This window comes from Engraulis encrasicolus, chromosome 16 (assembly GCF_034702125.1).
Source record: "Engraulis encrasicolus isolate BLACKSEA-1 chromosome 16, IST_EnEncr_1.0, whole genome shotgun sequence".
In the NCBI taxonomy this organism is placed as follows: domain Eukaryota; kingdom Metazoa; phylum Chordata; class Actinopteri; order Clupeiformes; family Engraulidae; genus Engraulis; species Engraulis encrasicolus.
In genome coordinates this window covers 16233171-16259259 of record NC_085872.1, presented here as the reverse complement: position 1 = coordinate 16259259, position 26089 = coordinate 16233171, and the positions used below count along the sequence as shown (strand labels likewise).

The 26089-nt window shown below is 43.9% G+C and overlaps 1 protein-coding gene across 3 annotated transcripts; it reads right to left on the bottom strand.

The window, feature by feature from the left end:
* Positions 1-382: 382 nt before the first annotated feature.
* gng7 (guanine nucleotide binding protein (G protein), gamma 7) lies at positions 383-24826 on the bottom strand. 3 transcript variants are annotated; one of them, XM_063220224.1, is made up of 4 exons: positions 24737-24826; positions 21983-22028; positions 2762-2882; positions 383-2246 (listed from the first exon to the last, which is right to left on the bottom strand). In XM_063220224.1, exons 3-4 carry the CDS (start codon positions 2840-2842, stop codon positions 2121-2123), a joined length of 207 nt encoding a protein of 68 aa, XP_063076294.1. In that variant the 5' UTR covers positions 2843-2882; positions 21983-22028; positions 24737-24826; the 3' UTR covers positions 383-2120. The 3 variants fall into 3 exon arrangements, with proteins under 3 accessions (XP_063076294.1, XP_063076295.1, XP_063076296.1); XM_063220225.1 differs by having other exon boundaries at positions 21983-22025; positions 24737-24819; XM_063220226.1 differs by lacking the exon at positions 24737-24826 and adding an exon at positions 24156-24176.
* Positions 24827-26089: the final 1263 nt, after the last annotated feature.

Below are 26089 nucleotides of genomic sequence, written 5' to 3'. Positions count from 1 at the left end.
CACAGACACACACAAACACACACACACACACACACACACACACACACACACACACACACACACACACACACACACACACACATGTACACACAGCTGCAAACACACACGCAGACACACACACACACACACACACACACACACACACACACACACACGTACACACAGCTGCAAACACACACGCAGACACACACACACACACACACACACACACACACACACACACACACACACACACACACACACACACACACACACACACACACACACACACACACACACACGTAAACACACCTGCAAACACACACGCAGACACACACACACCCCTCATGACAGACCCTGATGGCCTTGACCTAGCTGTTCACCACAGACACAGCATGTGCTACTTGAACGATAAAACCAGACCTCAGTCTTGCTGTGGAACAAGGTGTCCTGTCCCTGACACCATTAGCGACAGGACCATGGTATACCGCACCCCCACTCAAAAGGGCACTGGACAAGAATCTGGAGGCCGATTCAATCCCATCATGCACTTAGTATACATGCCGATGTTCTATTTGCTTTAGTCTGCAAAGGTCTGTGGATCAAGTGTATCCTCCTTTCGGTTTACTGAATGGGAATCTCTGACCACTAAGCAGTTGGGCATGGGCATATGTGAACTTGGCAACCTAGTCTTTCCACTGACAGAGCTAATCCAGATGTCTTCCCTGTCCAACAGCGAACATAACTGTGAAACATGGTCGATGATGAAAAACAAAAATATTACACAAAAAATTACAAAAGATAAAACATCCACAGAAAATGAATGCGTTTTAGTTATCAAACACTGTACAGCATCATACTCAATGACTCAGATTCCATATAGTCCATAGAAAGAAGAAATTTCACCAAACAAATCCAAACAGCTAATCTCAAAGGTAACACTTTGAAAGAAAGTTTATACATTGTTTTCTTTCTTTTTTTTTCTTCATGGATTTTACAATCAAGTTTGGTTTTAGAGAAGAACAACCCTTGCCTATTTTTCTGTCACTTGTTCTTTTGTTGGCATCTGGTACATACAATATGCTTTCTGCCTCAGAACGCACTGAGAAATATCCACTGGTTATATATTTCTTAAACTATGCATTACAGGTCTCACTGCTCTCCCTTCGGTCATCATATCTGCATAAGCTGAAAACCTTTATGCTTCAAGTAAATGGTGGGCACACTAATGACTACTTTCATACCACTTACTATCATGGAAAACGGCTACTTTGTTTTCTTTATAGTGCTTTCATTGTATCATCTAATTTATCTTTCCAAGATTAGTAAAACAAAACAAAACAAAATGCACATATCAAGTTTATACTCGAGTAGATCCAATTTCAAAAGGTTTCAAGTAATTACTTGATTTTAAACACTGTAAAAATATTGGCAAAAATAATGATATCTCTGCCCTAAGTTTTGTATCCCTTTGAAAATCATAAAATGTGCTGTCGCCGTAAAAGGTGAGCAAGTCTGCAATATTTTCTTCTTATGTTGGCCTGACAAATGTACAGGTAGCCACTTTCAAAAAATAACACAGCTAATTGTTAACGCTGAAAAACCATAACCACAGTGTGACTGGGCTAGCCAGCTAGACAGTCAGCATATTCTGCCAGCACGTGCTGTAACTGCATCTCCTCAACCCATGCTCCTCTACTCACACCATCAACCACCATCATCAGCCCTCGTCACTAAACCGGTCCATCACCCAACTCTGGACTGGAGAACATGCGCTATATCGCTCAGTCGCTATATTATTTTTTCTGAAAGGTTTAGCTTTCTTAAAAACTGAGAGATTCTAAAATCTGCCATCCCCCTGTTAAGTACATCTCTGTGAATGAATGCGCTGTAGATTGTGGCCAGAGGTATTCGGCACGTATGCAAACATTCATTCACAGAGACACACTCGACCACGGGGCTGCTCAATGCTGATGCCGTTATTGCCCATTCACCTTGATCAAGAGAGTGTGACATTTTAGGGATTTTTTTTTCAGAGTGTGTGTTTTCTCCCCCAAGTAAAAAGTGGTGTTTTGAATTGTGCCCACTGACTGTAACTGGGCATGTAGATCCGAGAGGGACAACAGAGCGTCGAGGTGTGGCTATAGGATGATGCAGGGCTTCTTGTCTTTGAAAGGGTTCTCCGAGGTGGGCACCCCTACCAGCAGTGGGTCATTGCGGGCGTGCTGCTCACAGTAGCTCATCAGGTCAGCAGCAGCCTTCGACACCTGCCGACAAGGGAGGTGGTAAGAGTTGGAGGACTACTGTTAGAACACTGTATAACCTGTATATCAGTCGTCAGTATCATGCCCCTAGCCCTTTTGCAAGTGCTGTTGGTTAAGACGAGCAAACATTTTTTGAACAATTGCGGTCAATTCCAATGGCCGCAAATTCTGTGAGGAAGCACAGTGCCTTGTCCACAGGGTAGTGGTGAAAATGGCGTTTTTTATGCAGGAAAGTGATGGAGTTATCAACAACTGAATGCTGAAATTAATTATGCTACAGTAATTAGAACACAAAGTGTCATACTGTATGGTTCGATTAGGAGATGAAATTCACAGTGTCAGTCTTAGCCAATGGCAGGAATTTTATTACCAAAAAACCAAGAGCTCCTCTTCAAGTGGGTTTGTGCACGTATGTGCGTGTGTGCGTGCGTGCGTGCCTGAATGCGTGCGTGTGTGCGTGCGTGAGTGTGTGTGCATCAATGAGAGTGCACTGGACAGGGAATCCACAGTATGCGTACCTTTATGCGTTCGATGCCTGCCTCGATCCTCAGTTGCTCCACCAGCTTCCTTGCCTGGGCTATATTATTAGTCGTCGACATTCTCGGCCATCAGTTATGAAGCAGCAACCAGAAGGGAAAGCTGCAAGAAACCAGGAAAAGAAGAAAGCAACATGAGTAAAACATTTCCTGAAAACTTTGTTCTGTAGTTTGTGTGGTTTTGTCATTGACAGTAAATAGAATGGACGCCAAATCAACGCTATTTGCCATTCAACGCTTTGAAGCCAGATTTGGGAACATTCCAACTTACATTCCACCTTAGCAACGCCAAACGCAGGTGCTGATTGGACAACAACAAGACTTCTAACGGTCAATCAAACCATGTTCTGATGTTCATTGGTCAATTTAACTTTTAATATCTCTCTAAAATAAAACATCACCACAAAAAATCACCACCCTGGTAAGTTGGAGAGCAAGGGGACCTACTAGTTGAGCGAAAAATGATCTCCCTGGAGTGGCATTTAAGGGAGATACAGGGTTTTATGTCTCTCATAGGAATGAATGGGATTTGGCCATTTTTTGGTCTTTTTGGGTCCAACCTTGGCTCCAACTTGGCTTCAACAATGAAATAGAATTTTGGCCTCCATTCTATTTACTCTCAATGGGTTTTGTGAATTCTCTGCATTCAAATTTGAGAAATATCACACACACAAAGGGATGTATCCCCCCTGATTGGGTGTGAGATTGGGTGTGTTTATAAGTGTGAGAAGTGAGGTGAGGTTGGGCATGCGTGCACCCTCCTTCAGCTCCTCTTATCAGCAGCTTGAAAGTCCCGCCCCTTAGTTCCGCATTTCACGGGACCTAAGCTGACCATCTAACAACATGGTAGCGACTAAATATCTTCTGATCTCAGTCATATGTGCTGGGCTACAAATATGCTGTTTAAGAGGCTAGCTATAGATTAGAATCAATGTTTTGTTCCGACACCGTCTGCATGAAAAATGTGAAGAAACACACCCTTTTAACCCCTTAATGAGCGCCATACCTCCTGTGCCACGCTGTAATAGTCATTGAAAAGTAACTACCACAGCACTACAATACCATGACACAACACAGTTCCTTTAGTAATGCACCACGACTTGGTCATTACCATACTAGTAACAACAAATGTATAAAGCCGCGTCTTAAGGGGTTAAATCGTTTGGTGTTTCATACGAAAAATTACACAAAAATATCAGAAACAACACATGTGGAGCTCGTGGCACAATTCAAAGGGGATTGAAATATCATTTTAATACCGCCATTGGGTTACAATGTTAACATTTTCTGTTAAAAACACTGTTGAGGTCCCATGAAATCGGGATAAGTGACGTCACTTTCCAGCTCTATTGCCTTCAACCTCGCTCAGGCCCAGAGGAGTCCCAACTCTGTCCTTGGCGTAGATGTTACTGGAGATAAACAGGAACTTTAGAGGTGTCTAGTGGCTTACAGCCAATGCAGAGACAGCACTAAGTCAAGGCCCCTATCCTCCCCCATAGGGGCTATATCCTCCCCGATGTTTACTTTTTGACAAGAATGGCATGGCGGACAGTGCCTGTGGCTCTCAAACCCAGTCAGGGGGTGGTAATTGCCTGAGGACTCTTATACTATACTGTGGTGTTACACATGCACACCCAGACAAGAAGTTCTGTCTCAATGTACAAACACGAAAAAGCAAAAAATTCCAGAAAAAGAAAGACTGCAAGACAACGTGTTGCCCTCAATATCTAGACATGTGGCTCCAATAGCAATGCACACACAGAGTGTCCTGTGTGCAACCGCACGGGCAATGGACGCAAATGTAGGACGTAAAATGTTCAGGAAAAAGAGAAAGAGACCTTTGAAAGGCCTCTGTTGTTCTTGCAAGCACAAACTCACATCACATCAAACTCTTTTCCTTGGCACATTCCTCAAACCCCCCATCCCAACTGCTGGAACTCCTTTCCTGACCAAGGCTTTCCAAGAAGTGCCCTGCAGAAGAACATACACCTTTCTCAGAGCCTTGGGCCTTTGTCTCTGCATGTGAAACAGAGCTGCTTTTCACAAGGCACCTGCCGCCATCGTCCAGGAAATGGCCCATGCAGCCCGAGAGCATAAATGCTCTACTTGAGCATATACAGACACACATTCATGGGGACGCATCAAACACACATCTCATGAAGGACAATTTTTCTGTGCTACAGATTTTTTTTTGACCCTCTGGTGTTTTCAGAAGCACAGTGGTCAGACAGGGGGGGTCTACTGTGAGGGTTGAGCATTAGCTACCATTTTCTCCAGCTACCGTATTTCTATTGTGATGAAAGAAAGCAGTCACATGAACTGTGACTGTAAACCAGCAAGTTTTACGCTAGGTTCACGTGGCATTTGAACAGCATGACAGACTTACTGAACACACATTTACACATTCTCTAAGGCTTTATATAAAGTAAGTTAAATCAAGTGGGGGTGCTGCCAGGTCGAGCGGCGCCACCAGGTCCTTGCTATTCCCAACGGAGAATCCATTTTCCCTTCCAAGGCCAAGTGGAGTTCCTCCTCGCCCTCATTCAAAACACACACACACACACACACACACACACACACACACACACACACACACGTGCGCACACACACTCCAAATTCCCTTCCACTCTGCCCTTGTACCCTTCTACTCCCCCACACCTACCTCACTCACCCCCTGCATTTTTCAGAGCAGTATGCCTCACGTGCCGCTGCTAGTAAGATCCCCCCCCCCCCCCCCTCCTCCTCTGTGTGGTCTGCTGAACAGGGATCCCTTTCTCCTGAGAGTGGAATTTCGTCTTTCCCTGAGGGGGCGAGGACACAGTTTGTCATGGATCATTCTCTCCTACCTGGAACACTTTTTACACATTTGCACTTCTCTGCAGAAAGCATAAGCAATGTTGCCTTGTGCTTTCCTATCAGCGAAGAAAGACAAAAGTAAAGGTCCTCTAAGCTCTATAACAGAGCTCAGTTTCAAGCGGTGAACGGCAATCAACGTTGGTCCTTGTTGTGGTGGCTAAAAAGACTCAGCAGTTTGGTGCAGCACGGTCTGACACCATTACAGATAGGAGCGTCACAACATTCAATAAGTCAGTATATCGTACAATACGTTTTTACAAGCATGATAACTTTTTTGTCCACGATAACTTAAATTTGCGTGCTTCTTGTCCGCTTCACTTGCTTTCTCTACCCAATAGACTGTATAGCGATAGGCACATTTCACTCAGCGCAGTGACGCTTAAACGTTGGTGTACATTTGATTTTCAGTCTGTCTGTCTTCTGACTGTCCGAGTCTAAAGCTGTGGTATGCCATCGTGTCTGCAGTCTCCTGACCTACTGGGCTGCAGGTTGTAACCCTGATATACAGTAACTAGGATGTCCCTGCAATGCCACTTTTATTGGGAGACAGTCACTACGTTTACATGATGTTTTTAGTTCCAAATGAATAATTCCAAATTAAATAGTTCCATCCATCCATATATATTGCTTTGTTCTTTCCTTTAATTCCGAATTAAGAGGTGTTTGCATGACGTTTTCAAAGCAGAATTAAAGGGACACTGTGTGAGATTTTTAGTTGTTTATTTCCAGAATTCATGCTGCCTATTCACTACTGTTACCTTTTTCATGAATACTTACCACCACCATCAAATTCTAAGTATTCATTATGACTGGAAAAATTGCACTTTTCAATACATGAAAAGGGGGATCTTCTCCATGGTCCGCCATTTTGAATTTCCAAAAATAGCCATTTTTAGCTGCAAAAATGACTCTACTTGGACCACACTAGAAAATATTTGTTTATTACTTCGTAAAGTTTCATGTAAAGAGCAAATTTGGCAATAGGCAGCCCAGTTTCAATGAGCAGCATAGTTGCAGTACCGTTTTTGACCATTTCCTGCTGCACAGTGTACCTTTAAGCTTTATTCAGAATTAAATTGGAGTTCATTCCGAATTACATGTCTCATGTAAAAGTAGACAGTGAGTGGAAAGATAGTGGTAGCAGTGAGAGTGCAAAACTGATGCAGAGCAGAGCGGACAGAAGTGCTTTGTGATTACAGATTGGGGCAAAGGTGAATGGTGATGGGGATCTGAACTGAACAACTATGGAAAACAGTGTGTATTGGACACAGGATGTGTAGGAGGTACTGTTCAAGGAAGAGTGTGTCTGAATTGTGTTTTTTTAAATTATTTTATTATAATTATTATTTTCTTGTTTTTATTTTATTTTATTTCTATTTATGACAGGAAGTGAAGGTGGTGACAGGAAGCGAGTGGGGAGATAGAGACGGGGAAGAGCCGGCAAAGGACCCAGACTGGGAATCGAACCCGGGTCAGCCGCAAGGAAGACAAGTGTCGTACCGTTTGGCCACGGCAGGGCCCTGAATTTATAAGGTGTTAACAAGCATAATTTGCAAACCAATGAAGTATCACTTTGCATGTAAAAGTGAGAGTTACAGGGTTCTGTATATATATTTGATGTAATACATGCAACAGAACCTAATGTGTGGTGAAATGCCAAGTCTTCTCGCGTAGTACCACACAAATGGACCTGGATCAATGCAATCAATATCCTGGTCATGTTGATGAAGTATTACATTATGTCAGTCAAGCTGTATGTCACTGTGAAACACTTCCAATAACAACACATCACAATCTATTACATTACATAAATATATCCGAATTGGAAGCCTCTGTGAAACAACTTCCTCATGAGAGAGAGAGAGAGAGAGAGAGAGAGAGAGAGAGAGAGAGAGAGAGAGAGAGAGAGAGAGAGAGAGAGAGAGAGAGATACTTGTAAATAAAGAAATGATTTTGATTACCATGCATGTCAAAATGCTTTTAGTTTTAAACCTGATGCACTGACATTAACAGCCTCCAGATATCCTTACTAGCTTAATACTTCTCTGTTGCGCGATCTGTATTCATGGGAACACAATGACAGTGCCGTCATCTGTGCATGCTTGCCATTACTAAGTCATCTCATTTTCTCCCTAACTCACGCCCATCCACTCCCCTGTCCCACCCCTTCCTTCTCCATACTGACGTCCTTTAGAAGCCTCTCCCCCACCCGACTACAGTCCTTTCCTTCACCACCCTCTCTCCCTCTCCCTCTTGCTCCCCCCCCCCCTCTCTCTCTCTCTCTCGCTCGCATGTTTTCTTGTGGAGGAAGGGATGTACATTCAGGATGGAAACAAAGCTAACCAGATAACAACGCCGCCTTTAGCCTGCAACTCTCCTACATAGAACGGGCTTCCCTCCCTCATGCTGATAGGATATGTTTGTGACTCTGACACACGATGGGGCTTTCCTGATACACCATGACATCTGTCAACAGCACACCAAAGACTGGTATGGGGCATTCTGTTAATGTTCCATTCAGGGTACAGTTCGCAGAAAGGCTATCAGATATACCAAAAACAACTGTGTATTTCTACCAGCAAATTCATCTCCAGAAACATGAGATATGACTGAAAAAAAACTGCAATGAAATGCCGGCAATGAACTTCTAGAAAGGAATTGATAGCCTGAACGGGACAGGTAATAGTCTTATCAGCTGTTCAACCATGCACCGAGGTCAGACTGACAAAATAATTGAATTGGAAAAATCTCAGTAGTAGTAAAAACAAAAAAGGGGAAAACCCAAACAGTGAGATTCCAAACTTCAAACTTTCCCGCCTGCACGTTCCCCTTTCCTAGATACACGCTAAATGTTCAGCTCTAGCTAAATCAATTGGTCTGCCCTCTCTTAGGAAAAACAAGTACTAAATAACTGGCTTGTAGAAGCAGCAGCACAGAAACTGGCTTCTCCATGTCCGGGGCAGGTGTGACCAGCTGGGCAGGGCCAGCACTACACTCAGTGTGGGCCCCCCAAACCTAGCCTGATTATCATCGAAATCTCTTCGAGACTTGGGCCTGACCAAGAGCATAACAATTAACATTTCCCAAACTGCATGGTTGAACCGCCTCCCTAGGTTTGCTACTGGTTGACTGGTTTTCGGCAAAGTGGGTGGAGTGAGTTCCCGATTTTTCTGGAGATCAGAAACAACATTTACATTGCTCTTGACTTGACTATGCTGAAGGTATTGCATCAGGTGGGCGTGGCCTGGCAACCCCAAACCCACCCAGGGCTCCTGACCACAGCACGTGCTGCTGGTGTGACGGCAGGCAGCGATCACATGATCTGGTTTGTTAGTTTAGACATATTCCACAGCAGGAAACCAGTGGTTAACAACACAGGAAGACAAGCTGAATAGATGGCCAATCAAACGTGGGGAAACAAAACTGCACAGATGTGATGTTACAAATCAGAGTAATGTAATTTAACAAAATGTCATTCACAAAAAAAATCACTGTGATTATGCCAGAAACAAAGGCAATATGATGACTACTTCTACTACTTAGTATTATTCCTTTTTCTATCTTACCACAGGATGCCCAGTGAGTGACCATACACTGTAGTTGGTAATCTGAAAATCACAGCAGAGTCCCTGTCTCGCCTGTTGAGACTAAGGTGTTGTCCTATAAGTCCTATACATGGGTTCTCAATTTTTGTTTTCCCCAGGCTGCGCGACCCTAGCTGCACACAACTCAACCTCTGATTGATGGAAACCGCTGTTGGTCAAAAAATTAGCTCACGTGGTTGGCTGCCAGTGTCTTGCCCCTCCTCACATCACTGTGTTTACAAACAAAAGAAAGGTTCAGAGGAGTAGATGTGTGCACATCCCACCCGATGGGCCAGGTGCAGGACAATGAGAGTAAATCCAAGTGAAAAAGAAGTCCACGACACTGCTTGTCTACTGTGTATTTAATAGAGCAACGTTTCGACCTTCAGGTCTTCATCTTTGCCTGATGAAGACCTGAAGGTCGAAACGCGGCTCTACTAAATACACAGTAGACAAGCAGTGTCGCGGACTTCTTTTTCACTTGTAAAAAAACCAAAAGAAACCCATGTATACAAATGACCACCACCACCACCACGGGCACGGTGCCCACCTCAGCATCATCATATCAGCACCTGGCAGGGAGCACAGGGGACTGTTTTCATCTAATGATAGGATAGATATGAGGCCCGCTACCTTTTACTAGCTCCCTGGAGTCCCCACGTTCAGCATTCCCTGGCACGTCTCCAGCAGTGCATTGTTGAGTTTATTATGACAAACAACAGCTGAAACTAAAAGGTGGGATGGGCCGGCTACTCCAACGGCTACTCCATCCAAAGTCCATTTAGACCGGAAGACACAATGTCCTCAGGATGCTTCTGTGTGTGTACACTTACTACCCGGACACATGAACATGCTGAGTAGTACATACAATGCGTCCACTTACTTTCCTTGTTTTGCACGTGAATCATAAAATACAGCTCTACCCATAGCAGGGTCTGTCCACCGGTACCCAGGTGGTCCATGATAACAACACAAGAGTCCCACTCTGAGGCCCAGTCGGCAGTCGGGTAAACAGTAAGCCAGCGCAAAGGCTGACACTCAGACAGTGACTAAGTAACCATTGCCAGCTGGCTTCCTCTGAATGCTTGCTGCGTCCTTATAAGGCCAGAGGAAGTGTGGGCTGAGCAGCAGCGTGGGGAAACCCGGAGCGGGACAGCCAAGCGGCTTCCAGTAAGGCCCTCAGCTCAGCTCAGCTCACGAGGGCCTCGCCGGCGCTACGCGAGAGGGGGCTGATTCCAAAACACTAGTACACTCACACACACATGGCATGAGTGAGTGGACTACTTCCTCGACTTCCTCTCTGTCTCTCCTTCACTGGGAATAACGACAACAACAACAACATGAATTACCTGATGATCTAATCTGTTTCAGTCAGAAAGAGAAAAGGGAAGAGAAATGAGAAAATCGGACGCGCTTACTTACTCACATATACAGACACATACTTACAGAGGCGCACGCATGCACGCACGCACGCACACACATGCACACTTCACTTTATTTTACAAACTTCACATTCCAAAGATTTGTTCTTCAGAATGGCAGGAAGTGTGGCATCTGGGCCATAGCCTGGGAAGTCCTACATGTTTTCAAAGTAGAGTGCATGCCGGCTTGCCTGATTGTCCTTCATGGGTAGGCAACAGGATTTTTCAGAAAAGAGGGAGCAGAGTAGTGTTCTGGATAGTGGGGGAGGAGATATCTTTAATGACGCAGGGGGTCATCTGTCAAGGCAGCTTTTGACGCAGGAGAGCAAAAAGGAGTGGCAATCAGGCCTCCACCAGTCTGGCCTGATAGTTAGAGTGATAACATGCATCGCATAAGGCCCTCTGTGCTTACATTCAGCACGGCACACATTCATACATGCACATTACTGTCTTCAGATTACATTACTGTCTTCAGATTAGCAGTTGCAATGATGACCTCACGCACTCAAAATGCAACATTCACAGCATTCAATTTCACATCACTTAAAACGATAGCACTCGTAACACATGAACACACTTATACAATCGTTGAAGATAATCAAGAGCAAATCAAGTTTGCATTAACTCATTATAATATGCACAGGCTAGATTCAATAGGTTTGAACTACCACACATATGGTATACCGCAAACTGCATACAATACAGTACTATTACATGACCATACTTTTATTGGCATAAAGCAATGTTCCTTTTGACCATTTCATCTACTGCACTATGTGATCACTATGGCTGAAAGAGCATGGCAAAGATGTGAACATACAGTATATTTAGGCAGGTAACTCTCACAGACCTATGCATAGAAATACCAAGACAAAGAAAAGTACCCTAGAAAGTGTGCAGTTCTCACCTTGGTGCACAAGAGTTTCGTGACACAAAACATTTTCATGACAATCATGATAAGAGCAATTCAAACTATGTGTTGATATCAATTGCGAATTAATGAATATCTGACTCAAGGATTGCACCTTCTCTTAAGGCACACACACGCACGCACGCACGCACGCACGCACGCACGCACGCACGCACGCACGCACGCACGCACGCACGCACACACACACACACACACACACACACACACACACACACACACACACACACACACACACACACACACACACACACACACACACACACACACACACACACACACACACAACCCTGTCACCCCCTTATTTTGGAGTGGCCTACAGGGCTCTTTTACTCATCTGTGGTCATGTGACTAAGCAGCAGCCTGAGAGCTCTGGGGTCTGACCCTGACCCACAATGTGGTCGGAGCCTGAGAGCCTGAGGCAGCAGGTTTACAGCCGGGAGCTGGTGGCTGTAACAACACATCACAAAGCCGGGCCACTGCGCCACCGTGGAGATTTTCACACCTCAGAGCAGGGACAGGGCAGGAGCAGGGTTCACATGCATGGGGAAGGATGGAGGAGGGGGGCAAGAGGCACATGGCAAGGGGCAGAGACAGTGGCTACCCCAGGATGGCTTCTCCTCAAAGAGACCCCCTGCTAACAGCAGCTGCACTAGAAGCCCTCGACTGCACAGGTGTGGACCTGGGGGGCCTATATACTGAATAAGCTGCTTTAGGAGTAAACCAGGTTAAGTTAAGAGGTAAATCCTCTAATAGATTGATTAGAATAATTTCTTTAAAAAAATAAATAAAATAATAAGGGCTTTTTGCCTTGATTTGATGGGACAGTTGGAGATGGTGACAGGAAGTGAGTGGGAGAGAAAGATGGGGGAGGATCGGCAAATGACCTGTGCCAGAATCAAACCCGAATCGCCGTCATAGTAACCATAGTGCCCTAACGTTAGGCCATGGCAGGGCCAGATGGTTTTCTTCTTAACTTAACCTGGTTTACTCCTGAACCAGCTTCTTAGTATACCCCTCTCGATTCTAGTCTAGATCTAGTGTACATGTTCAGTCCATGTTCCATGGCCTGCACTGGATATCTCAGAGAACAAGAGCTATGGGTATGGAGGGAAGACAAACACAGTGCGCACAGGGGTGACCTCGTAGTGTACTGATAATGTCTAAGCAATCGAACAGTCATGTCAAGTTTATTATGGTACATTCAGGCAGACCACAATCTATGGCAGGGCCGGCGCTAGGCATAGGCAGACCAGGCGGTCGCCTAGGGCACCAAATGTCTTGGGGGAGACAAGTCCCACAGAATTAGAAAATTAAGTAAAATAAAGAATTAAGCTTTATATTGACAATTATTATTAATGGGCACTCATTACATGTAGGCATTAGATCAGCTGTGCTCTATCAGATGTATGACACTATGTTTACACATGCCAATCTCTTATTCCTACAAAAGCAAAGAGGGGTGCTCGCCTAGGGCACCAAATTGTCTAGAACCGGCCCTGATCTATGGGTGTCTACATCAATACTTTGTCAGATTCGTGGAGTCATATCTGGCTTATGAAGAGTAGTAACAAAATGTGCAATTCAGAGACAGACATCAAAAAACACACGTAGCAGACATGTTCAGACATGGCCTGTCTAGCCCCGCATGTATACATATCTGTCTACCAAATATCTTTCTTTGGGGGATTTTATTATTTTTCAGATAGGACAGTGGAGGAGAGAAAGGAAGCCATGTGGGAGAGAGAGACGGGGAAGGATTGGGAAATGACTCAGACCAGGACTCAAACCCAGGTCGGCCACATAGCAGTCCAGTGCCCAGCCGTTGGAATCACAGCTGGGCCAAAATATCTAAAACAACTATCCCGATGCAATGTATTCCTGTACCCCCCCCCCCAAACACACACACACACTTTGTCCCCTGAGGTGTGAGAGTGCCATGGATCAGGCCTGAGGACTTTTACAGTCTGGTTGTCTGAGGCCACACAGTTGGAAGTTGAAGAGGTCAGACAAGCCCTTCAAGGAAGGTGGTGACCCAGTTATGACACATTATCTCAATTCATTCACAGAGTTACGGAAAGGCTCGAGCCTAGGGCTAGTCACTCAAACACGGGATTGCAAAAGAGTCACTGTGGCTACTGGAAAATTACACAGTTTGTCACTTGTCTGTACTGTCCCGCCACACTGCTCCCTTGGGCCGTCATTGGGGGCTGCACCCTTGCACAGGGGAAGCATAAATGCAATTTCGTTGTGTGCAGTGTGCATTGATCACTTGTGTGCTGTGGAGGGCTGTGTCACAATGACAATGGGAGTTGGAGTTTCTCAGTTGGGCTTTCACGCTTTCACTTTCACTATGGCAGAGGGCAACCTGAGATACAGAGAGGACCAGGAGCACTGGAAACCAGAGCAACATGGCAAAGAGTGTCCTTCAACACACAGGCAGGTCACATCAGACGGCGTCATCTGGTACGTCACATACCATAGCAATGGTCGGTCAAGGGCACCAATGAGCCTCAGGCCGATAACAGCTTAACTACGTGCTGCAGCGGGTGCACAGACAGCTTGAAAGTTTAATAGACGGGCAGAATTATCTAATGGACACACTAAAGTGAGATATCTCATCTCAAGATTTGCAGAACTGCTTCAACAGCAAAAGATTCCAGTATTAGGCATTAACCTCATGAGTGGGGCTATATCAGAATGTTGTAGAAGAGAGCCTTCTAAGAACTGTTTTACACACCAATGTTTTTCAAACTACACAAAAAAGACCATTCTTGAATAATTTCCTCAGAGTTGAATGTCTTCATGATTCTTCAACATCTCTGTGACTCTGTGAAGTTGCAGCCACTGATGTGTGAACCTTCTCTACACAGTGTGTGTAGATTCCAAATCACAGCAGATTAACTAAATGTCCAGAAGGAGGGTAGATGGCATGATGGGGGAAGAGATGAGCAGGCTAAGATGTTATGGGTAGTCATGGGTAAGCGGGCAGTCATTGTTAGGCGGTTAGGGTGTCAGACTTGTATCCCAAAGGTTGCCGGTTCGACTCGCGACCCACCAGGGAGGGGGGGTAATTAACCAATTGCTCTCCCCCATCCTCCTCCATGACTGAGGTACCCTGAGCATGGTACCGGCCCGCCGTACTGCTCCCTTGAGGCGCCAGTGGGGGCTGCCCCCGTGCACGGGTGAGGCATGCAATTTCGTTGTGTGCAGTGTGCAGTGAACACTTGTGTGCTGTGGAGTGCTGTGTCACAATGACAATGGGAGTTGGAGTTTCCCAGTTGGGCTTTCAATTCATTTTATTTCCTCATAGAGCAACACAGCAAGCTGCTGCTCTGGTGCTCCCTAGTGGCAAAGAAAGGAGGAAAGGAGGAATGGAGGAAGCCGAGGAAGAGTTCTTAAAAAAAAAATGATGGCAGCCACAGTTACCGACATTACCGTATGACAGTCTGTCTAGTCACGAGTGAACAAGAGACAAAATCAATCACCAGACGTTGTGTTTAGTATGACAGCAGAGGCATATGTCTCTGAATAACCTGATGTAGAAAAAAGTTTCCTTTCAACTTCTAAACCACAAAACCTTAGTCTAAATACTTTGTAGCTTATGAAATAATAGCAACAAAGTGACCACAATTAAGGTAAGAAGCGTGCATGAATCCAATGAATGCACCGATCATATGAGTTGATGCAAGTTGTTATGCTTGACGTGCAATAGTGAATTATTTATGAAATGACACGAGGCCCAGCTGAAGTGCTAATTCACAATCCTCTTCTACTGTCAGCATAGCTTGGACACATATGCCTCTTGGGATGGGCATTCAAACACAGCTAGCTCGCACAAAGTCGCCCACAGCTTCCTTTAGCAACATTTCAACCAATCAAACTTGACCATACTGTAACCACGTTCTATTGCAAAACTGTTGCACAATATCAACAGACAGCATCACATGTTGCTTCCCTGAGTTCATGCAGCCACTGTGTGTTATGTTGCCAGTGTGGTGAATTGCATTGGCAACACAATGAATTATCTTGTGGCTATGGGTCATGTTTTATCACTGTATTGGTTCATGCACATTTATGTATCATGTCATTACAAAGTGAATTACTTAATTACTCAAGTCTGGAAGAGATTTTACTATAAAAAAAGTGTTTTTTTCTGTTTATATCAAAGTTTAAGTCTTAACTGCGGACTCCGTTGTGAGTGATAACAACCCATGGCATTCCTATTCCTGCAGACTGGGGAGGATTTAAGTCTATCAGGCACACAGTAAACAGTCTGAATGCAGATGAAGGGAAAGTAGACAGTCATGTTGCACAGTGGTGATTTCCAGAGGCTTGTTTTTCCAGATGAGACCCTAAACACTTTTCCCCGACAGCTTGTGAGTCAGACGGCTGACGTAAGAAGAGTGGAATGTGGTGGCATGTCTGGCTTTAGTCGTGTACGCTGATGGCTCAGGAAAACAAAAACGAGAGCCTGGAACACTACCCACAACATGACACTGCCACCTTGTGGCAAACCATCAGTACTACACAGCCAAACCCTTCCTGCTTGTTAGGAGGAACCAGAGGGCCATTCTCAAAACCAAGGACAGTGTCCTTCGAAGTGTATCAGCCTAATTAGTCACACCCAGTGATTGGATACTCTTTATTAGTCACACCCAGTGATTGGATATTCTGTGGAGTTCACCAAAGAGTATCCAATCACTGGGCGTGACTAATTAGGCTGATACACTTGGAAGTGCACTGTCCTAGGTTTTGAGAAAGGCCCAGAGTTGTGACAGCCGGGATACAGGAAGTGTACCCACAACCCTATATGGCCACTCCATCACACTGCCACCCCATTTGGGAAGTGGAACCGTACGCTTTACACACTCTTGGTGTCCCTCACCTACCACCCACCATACTTCTCCCATTCCAGGATGCCCCACAATCCATGCTGGGTGTCCCTCGCAGCAGGGTTATCCATCCTGGGGTTCCTCGTATGGCTAAGACAACTTTGTGCACCTCCGATGACCTCACGGTTGGTCATTCAACTTCTGACACCATTTGTAGGGAATACAGTTGCCACAACGGAACTCCAACCCTAAGGACTCTAATTGCTACTCCAAAGAGCCAGGCTCATTGACATGATAGTCAGAGCGCACCCACAACATAGTGATGGCTACTCCATCACAGACCTTCTGAGAAAAATGCACCCCGCAATGTACTGTATGTGTTGTGTTATGGCTGATCAGAAGACACGAGAGGGAATTTCTAAAGCACAAATAATAGAGATGTGGTTCACAGTTCGACAAACTATTGAATAATGCTGAATGCAGGGGAATAATGTACTCTACATCAGAAGGCACTAGTCAATTGATGAATGGACAGTCAATTGATTGGTCAGTATTCAGTGACACATGACATGTATCGTTGATAGATATATGTATAGAGTATCAGATATTTCAAATAAGAATAATGAATAGATGCTCTGCTGAACACAGCTTCATACAGTCAACAGCAATCAGCATTACGAAATACCAGGTGCGTTTTGTCTGAAGGTTTGGTCTTATTTCGTAAAGTATGTTGTAATGTGCTTTTGTGCTTTTGTAATGGGCTACAACATGTTCAGGCAAATATATAACCCCGTAAAGTGAAATGCTGTGCAGTAATCACTTAACAGTTGTCAAGACGGGTGAACTCAGAAATCTCTCCCCATTCTTTGCAGTGATAAGAGCTCCTGTACTTCAGCCCTTAGGACACCTACACAGTAAATGTTGCGGTGTTAATTCAACACATCGAGAGTTCATTTAAGTCCAAATAATGTCAAATCAACTCTCTAAGTGTTAAATGAGCACTGCAGAATTTACTGTGTACTCAGCAGCTGCCCTGGTTTCATCTATATACTGAACCCAGGAAGGATCAGAAGAACACACAAGAATTTGGAAATATGCAAACATCTAATACATAGCAGTATGAAATGTAATCTAAGTGTAGGCTATGTAGAAGGTGTGTAGAAGATGTGCTGCAAAGTGAACAGAAGTGATTCAGCAGCTTACAGAAGTTTGACACGATAAATATGTCTGAGTCAGTAGAAATAGGACTACCATTTCCTTCCAAATATGACCAGTGTAAACCGTGAAAGTGAAAGCCCCATTGGGAAACTCCAAATCCCACTGTCATTGTGACACAGCACTCCACAGGACACTACGAAATTGCATTTATGCCTTACCCATGCAAGGGGCAGCCCTCAATGGTGCCCCAAGGGAGCAGTGCATCGGGGCGGTACCATGCTCAGGGTGCCTCAGTCATGGAGGAGGATGGGAGAGAGCACTGATTAATTACTCCCCCCACCAACCTGGCGGGGTGGGAGTCGAACCAGCAACCTTTGGGCTACAAGACTAACGCCCTAACCACTTACCCATGACTGCCCAGCTGGGACTGGTGCTGGTGGAGCTGTGACTACATTAGGCCCTACTATGTAATTGTGATGGAGTGACCATGACTAGGGTTGTGGGTGTGTTCTGACGAACATGCCAACGAGGATGGCTCTTTGGTGTAGCGGTCAGAGCCCCAGTTCCCTACCCCTGAAGGTCTGGGTTCGAGTCCCGGTGGGGCAATTCTACTCCCCTTTGCTACAGTAATACATACAGTTGGGTACGATATTATTAGCCCCCCTCCTGAAATTAGACATCCCTCTTGATTTCTCCGTGAGAATGACCATTATTAACAGTTTCTGGTATTCTGGAAACAAATACACTGATGGAAATAAGGTCCAATAACTTGACTTTGGATTTTTCTACTGTTACAATGAGTTTTAACAAAAAAAGCGCAAAAATGACAAGGACAAAATGATTAGCCTGCTGATCATTAATAGTCAATATGGCGCCATTTATGAACCAAAACTGATAACGGGCTCTGATTAGTTGTTAACTAGGTTGGTACATGGCCCACTAGGGATTTTGGCATATTTCTCCATTGCGAATTGTTCTAACTGATTGCATGCATGCTAGGCATAGACATTTGCCACAGACTCTCAGTGAGATTGAGGACGTACTCTGAGCGGGTCATTCCGGTATCATGGTTTTAGTATCCTTGAAGAACCTCTGAACTAATTTAGATGTATACTGTATACTTTGGGTTATGATTGTGTTGGAAGATCCAGCACTCCAGATCCAGATCCAGCACTCCAGATCCATTCCAGGCTCCCTGTCTCTGAAGCTGAACAACAAACGAATAACTTGATGACCCCCACCACCATGTGTAACAGTGTAAACAGTACTTATACTCATTAAATCAGAGAAGCACTGGGCACCTGCCTAGATGATTGCTATACATGGGTTCCAAAGTTTGTTTAGAACCTGACTGCGCGAAACTATCTGCACACAACTCAACCTCTGATTCTTGCAAACCGCTGTCGGTTAAAAAAATAGCGCACGTGGTTGGCTGCCAGTGTCTTGCCCCTCCTCATAACATCGTGTGTACAAACATTCAGAACCCATGTATTGACCTGGCCTCACCTGGAGTTTTTAATTCAAGAAAGACAGCTGATGACAGCTTGTCATCATATTGGGCTTTGGGGCCACATTCACAGAAGAACCCCTTTACAAAAGGCGGTGCATATCAAAGTCTGATTGAGCTTTGCCTGTGAACATTCGAAAGTCAAAAACGAGTTTTGGAAGTCTCTGCTTTAGTCTAATGATATTTAATTAGACCTGCTTGGACACCTGAATGTTGTTTCTGTTGGGTGAAGAAAGGGTAAACCTTGATTCAACAGTTAAACATGGTCATGGTAGCATCATTCTGTGACACCCTAAGGCACGGGAAACCTTGTATGGGTATATGGCACCATGAAAAGAGAAGATTATGATAGAATGTTGAAGGTAACCATGCAAAAGTATGCTCATAGATTAAGCTAAGATCTTCACTGGATCAATAAGATAACAACCCAAAATGTACATCCAAAATAGTTCAAATATTCTTCAAGGATACTAACACCATGGTCATGGAGTGGTTCAGACCACAATCCTTTAGGGGGCGTTGAGAAGTATGCAGCTGAGAGGGGGTGGTGCTTAGTTGCCATTGGGGGGCATTAGTCTATTTATTTTTTCTAATACTAAGGGGGGCGTTGGCAGGTTATGATGAGGTCAAGAGGGCGTTGGGAGGCTTGTTATGAGGCTAAGGGGGCATTTGTTCAAAAAAGGTTGAGAACCACTGCCTTAGATAGTGTTTGAGGAGGAGTGCTGAAAATGAATTTCCATTTTCAAAATACATGCAATTTGGACCAGCTTAACTGTTTGCAATGGAGAGAGGGGCCAAAATCCCTGGTAGGACATGTGCCAACCTAGTTAACAACTAGGCTAATCAAAGAGCCTGGTGTCAGTTTTGGTTCATAAATGGCACCGTATTGAAAATAAATGTTCTGGGGGCTAATCATTTTGTTCTTGCCATTTTCCCCTTTTTTGTTTAAACTCATGGTAACGATTGACAAATTCAAATTCGAACCCATTGGACACTATGCCCATGGTATATTTGTTTCTAGAAGAACAGAAATGCATTAACAATGGTCATTCTCAATTAACAGTTTTAGGAGGGGGCAACATGAGTAATCAACCAGTGCTCTCCCCCATCCTCCTCCATGACTGAGGTACCCTGAGCATGGTACCGTCCCACCGCACTGCTCCCCATGGGGCGCCACTGAGGGCTGCCCCCTTGCACGGGTGAGGCATAAATGCAATTTCGTTGTGTGCAGTGTGCAGTGTTCACTTGTGTGCTGTGGAGGGCTGTGTCACAATGACAATGGGAGTTGGAGTTTCCCAATGGGCTTTCACTTTCATGATCTCCAAAAATTCCGTGCTCCTGGACACGGATTTTGTGTCCTTAACATCCGTGTCCAGGAGCACAGAATTTTTGGAGATCAGGCTGGAGGGGGGCTAGTAATATTGTCCTCAACTGTCCACTGTGGGACACTACAGAAGTTATACTATAGAACAGTGATTCTCAAACTTTTTCAGACTGAGGACCACTTTGTCCCCCCCAAGAATGTTCAAGGACCACCTGTCAGCTAAATTGACAGTTGACAGGGTGCTAATTCGACACTGCTAATTTTGATTCAGATCACTTACTTTTTATTTACATTTACAAGCCTGTCTTATTGTGGTGAAAATATAACTTCAGACATGTTTGGCTTTGTAATAATGTTACAAATATGGCCTTCTGCTAGCTTGAAGAAAAGTAGAAATCCTCTTGCAGACCACCTGAGCTCTGTTGCGGCCCACCAGTGGTCCCCAGACCACACTTTGAGAATCACTGCTACAGAACTATATTATAGTGACCCTCATCTGTTGCTTTACGATACATACTGTATACTGAATCAGTACACTTACACTAGGAACCATAGGGGTGGGCGATATGAGTATGACGATATTAAATCGTGAATCGTGACATCGTGAATCGTGAAGATCGTCTCGAATCTGCCAAAGTGGAGAAATCGTATAGATCGTCTTGCAGTGAGGATGTTTACTATCAGTATCAGAGTGATGTTTACTTACTTGTGTTGTTGTCTTCACTTTTATTCTTTACATTATTGTATTCCAATTGTGCACTTTATGAGAGTGTCATCAGTGTGTTAACATTTTATTAACTGCAAATTACACATTGCAAGTATATCAAAGTTGTTCCTTGCTGTTTTTATTTTTTAGATGGAAGATGATGATAAAAAATAGAAATCGAGATTTTATGTAAAAAAAATTGTGATATGACATTTTTGCCATGTCGCCCACCTGTAAGGAACCACTTATTCTTCAATGAGCCTGCCTACCAGGGCAGTCATGGGTAAGAGGTTAAGGCATCAGACTTGTAGCCCATAGGTTGCCAGTTCGACTCCCGACCTGCTATGTTGGTGGGAGAGTAATTAACCAGCGCTCTCCACCATTCTCCTCCATGACTGAGGTACATGGTACCGTTCCGCCGCACTGCTCCCTTGGGGCGCCATTTGGGGCTGCCCCCTTGCACGGGTAAGGCATAAAATGCAATTTTTATTGTGTGCAGTGTGCAGTGAACACTTGTGTGCTGTGGAGTGCTGGTTCACAATGACAATGGGAGTTGAAGTTTCCCAATGGGCTTTCACTTCACTTTCGCTTTCACTTTGGGCTTTCACATAGTGAGCAGCCACTTATTTTTCAATGTGCCTGCTGCCTACCATGCAACTTCCATGAGATTGCCAAGGTGCTGATCTGTGGGTGATGAATGGAGATAGCCTGGCCCTTACTGTAAAAGGACCATGCATGGTGCAGTCAAGGAAACATGGCACAACATCACTGGCTACAACTGTATAAACTAGACTGAAATATTGTCCTGCTCAGCTGACAACAACATGGTCCGGTGCACTGATATTGTTGTGAAAAAGCGGAAGGATGCAACCTGATTGGCCTACCTGAGAGCTGATATATGTGACTCTGGTAAGGCGTAGAATTCTTCTGCTGTGTGTGAGAGAGAGAGAGAGAGAGAGAGCGAGAGAGAGAGAGAGAGAGAGAGAGAGAGAGAGAGAGAGAGAGAGAGAGAGAGATTAAAGTGAATGAATAATGGCATACTACATTGTATGCACATACAGACGAATAGCATAACATTTGTTTTGGTTAGATCAGTGGTTCTTAACCTGGGTTGCGGGCACCCCCTGGGGGTGCGCCAGACATCGCAGGGGGTGCGCAGAATTTTGGTTATGCTTGGGAACATAATAATTAGTCCTAATCAAAACCATTTAAACCCATTTAAAGTAAAATTTAACCCCTATTTGAAGGCATTGATTAATGTCTCAATCAAGAATAATTAATCACTTCAATCATTTTTTAGTGCGCATACACGTGTAGATGTTTGGGTTAGGGTGCGTAGCTTGTCTTGGGCACAGGTAAGGGGGTGCAATCAGAAAAAAAAGGTTAAAAACCACTGGGTTAGATGACAGATGAGATTGCAAATGTCACCTAGGCCAGGACAACACGTAGGCCTACTGAAGTTGCCTTAGAATGTAGTCTTTGAACTTGATTTGAATGCAAACTAATATGTAAGCTATATTGAAACAGGTCTGGTCACTGAAATAAGTTTGTTGGTCTAAAAGGTAACTTACATTTGTATTTTAGATGAGGGATCCTTTCATAAACAAAACCATAGCCCCTTAATGCATGCTGCACCTCCAGTGGCACGTTGTAATAGTTATTGAAAAGTTAACTGCTATAGTATAACAGCACTATGACATAACACAGGGCCTTTAGTAATGCACTACAACTTGGGCATTGCCATTCTGGTGACAGCAAATGTATAACGCTGTGTCTTAACGGGTTAAACATAGGAGCATTTTTCTCTGACATGTTTCATACCCCCACATCTAATAAGAGTTCCTGTCCAAATCTAAGCAAGTTGTTGACGACCTATATGAGTTAAAAAAAAAAATATATATATATATAAAACATACTACTAGTTCTCCTATTTGCCACTGTAAACAAACTTTGGCGTTCACATGACACAAACTCATCGCTGTACTGGTGCAACAAAAACATCCACATGCAAAAAATAAGCCAATAGGCCCTGCCGTGGCCTAATGGTAGGACACTGGGTTATACGCCGGCGACCCGGGTTTGACTCTGGCCCGGGCCATTTTTCGATCCCTCCCCCCATCACTCTCCCACTCACTTCCTGTCGCCTCTCAGACTGTCCTATCGAAATAAAGGCAAAAGTGCCAATAAATTTAAATGAAAAAAAAATATATATATATATTATTTTTTATTTATTTATATATAAAAATAAGCCAATAAAGTGCAATAGCCCATTCTGCATCTGGGTAGATCATTCTTCAGACCAATAGACTGGTTAGGCATAATGTCATCATGTCACCTGCAAAAGCATAACTACTAGAAAAGTCACTTTTAATTATTTTTGTGAAACAGGTGAATAACTCGTTGCAGAGATTTGATTAATGTGCCATTTCATATCATTACAGAAACAAACCCAGAAGACCTTACAGAGATGATCCATGGCCCTTTCCAAGTTTCATACTAATAGTGGTAAAGAATGATTTGGATATTTAGAGGTTTGAAATTGCTTCCTCATTTACAGTGGGCCTAGCCTATGCCTATGTGGGCTTGTATATGGACCTCACCTGTTCTTGCTTAGGTAATAAGCTGATGTGTTACAAAGCGACCTTATTTGAAAGCATATCTGGTTCACTTCTAATGTGAATACCATGCAGCAGTTGATTAAGAGTGGATGTAAACATAGGTCTAATATGCATTCTGAATACATTAATTGAAGGCATGGTAAAGAAATAGTTCTGAAAAAATCAAGCAAAACACCATTGCTTGGGAGGCACTTCGCCTACAGCATATGTCAAAACAAACTAAGGTAGGCTATACGGTGCGCTCTAAAACACACTCTCAAACACATTTTTTTCTGCCCAGGTGACACAAACGACTGAGTGCTGGAAGAAAAGAGAACTAAGCAAACGGCAGCAGAGACTATGGTTAATGAAAGCTATCGCGACCCAGTAGAGACATTTTTCGACAAACCATCCAGTATGTGCGAACTGAAACTCAATGCAACAGTATAACATACTGTACCTTCCCGTTCTTGCCTTCTGTTGCTGCTGGTAGGCCTAGCTGACAGTGTATAAGACAATGCGGGCATTCTAACAAACGCCAGGACATGTTGTGTGTTATTTTATTTTAATATTGAACCATACACTGAACAATTCAGCCATACAAGCAAACGTGGGTGTTCGACTACCACAATGTCTTTAATAAAACAAGAATACGTTTTACGCGTAGAGATGTTGACAGGAGGCGCATGAAGCCTGCACTCGCCAGTACGGTATTGAAATATCGGTCTAATATGGCACAAATCCAAGCATATGGCCAGACACTTCCGCGAATGATAATCCCCTATTACATATGAAATCAAAGTATGCAGAAGCGCTTAAACCTCTATATCAAACGTTTCCCTTCTGCCCCACTCCCCACCCCTCCGGACAAAGCTTGGAAAATTCAAGCCATATCGCATTCGTGACACCAGTGGAGTTGAGCACCCGCGCCCTATCTGTACCAAAGCCTCATAATGCCAGCTTGTAAACGTGCAATACAAAACATGCTTGTTGCATTTCAATTGTATGAATGGCCAACATTTCCAGTTTTTCGCTACTCACCTCCGAGTACGGTGTATGTGCAATTTAAAGGGCCAGGTTCGCCAAGATCATTCTCCTCAATCGTTCACTCCCCCTTACCAAACACCACCCCCTTCGCTTACCACTGTCCACCCAATCCTCCTTCTCCCCACCGCTTGTGACATTATTTCCACACACTAACTTGATTTTCTCCTGGGACTCGTTTTTTTAAATATATATTTAAAACACGGCTTTACTTGTTGTAGATAGGCTTACTATTTTCACTTAAATTGTCGGTGGTCTAGCCTACCCAAACTGAGATGGGAACACTCTGCTTATGGAAGGATGCATTTTGTTAACTGGATCTGCAGCCTACGCTACGTGGAGCTTGACATTACCTCCTTACAATGTGCAAGACGAAGTAAATCTGTAGGCCTACCATCGCGGTGCCCTCAACAACTCACACATCTGCGCAAAGAAAATCATATATTTCTCCAACCGCAATATGCAGTATCAAGTATTGGCCCAAGAGGGCGCCGCCACTCAATGTCTCTTACTTAAGAAATGGACTGTGGTGGTCGCAGCTCTAACGTAAGTGAGAGGGTATGACTGGCTTCCTCGAGTTGTCCATCACCCAAGTGAGTGGAGAGGGTATGACTTTCTTCCTCGAGTTGTCCATCACGCATGCCATGTTTGAATTATGTTTGAACATGGCATCACGCATGCCATGTTTGAACTAGTCTTCCACTTGATTTTTAAATGTTGTCCAACATAATTAAAACCCACAGACTCCAGGCTAGGCCTACTTAGGCCTACATCAGGTTTGGCCTAGGCAAAGTGTTTTAATGGCCAGTCAAGTCAGGAATTGTTGCACCTCCAAGATGCAGGTACAGGGAAAAAGGGGTCAGACAGCTATGGAAATTAAGTTTACTGTCCACATATTCTTTTACCAGAGGCAGTATGTATGTCATGACGTGATTTATTGCAGTGTTGGCTTGGCTTCTGAGGATCACTGGGGATCTCTGGGCATTACCATCCATTTGTAGTCATAAATAATAATAATAATAATAATAATAATAATAATAATAATAATAATAATAATAATAATAATAATAATAATAATAATAATAATACAAGTATTAACCCTTTTCTTGACATACTGCTCCTATAATCCATAAATGACAGTTGCTATATTAAATGAAAAACTGTAGCCTAATTTGTTTTGTATACGTAGTGTATGACCAAATTAATTTACCACAATGAGAGCTTGTAGTTTTACTTTAAAACACAACAAATCTGAATGGTCCAGACTGCACTTCATGTGTCTCTCATTTTGGATGATCTGTACTGTACTGCCATAGTGATGGCAAGATGTCACTGTGCATCACAACACAT

Coding starts and splice junctions, on each gene's coding strand:
- gng7 (XM_063220224.1), bottom strand. CDS start 2,842: ATGTCGACGACTAATAATATAGCCCAGGCAAGGAAGCTGGTGGAGCAA. Junction 2,247..2,761: donor CAGGCATCGAACGCATAAAG/GTACGCATACTG, acceptor CCTTGTCGGCAG/GTGTCGAAGGCTGCTGCTGA.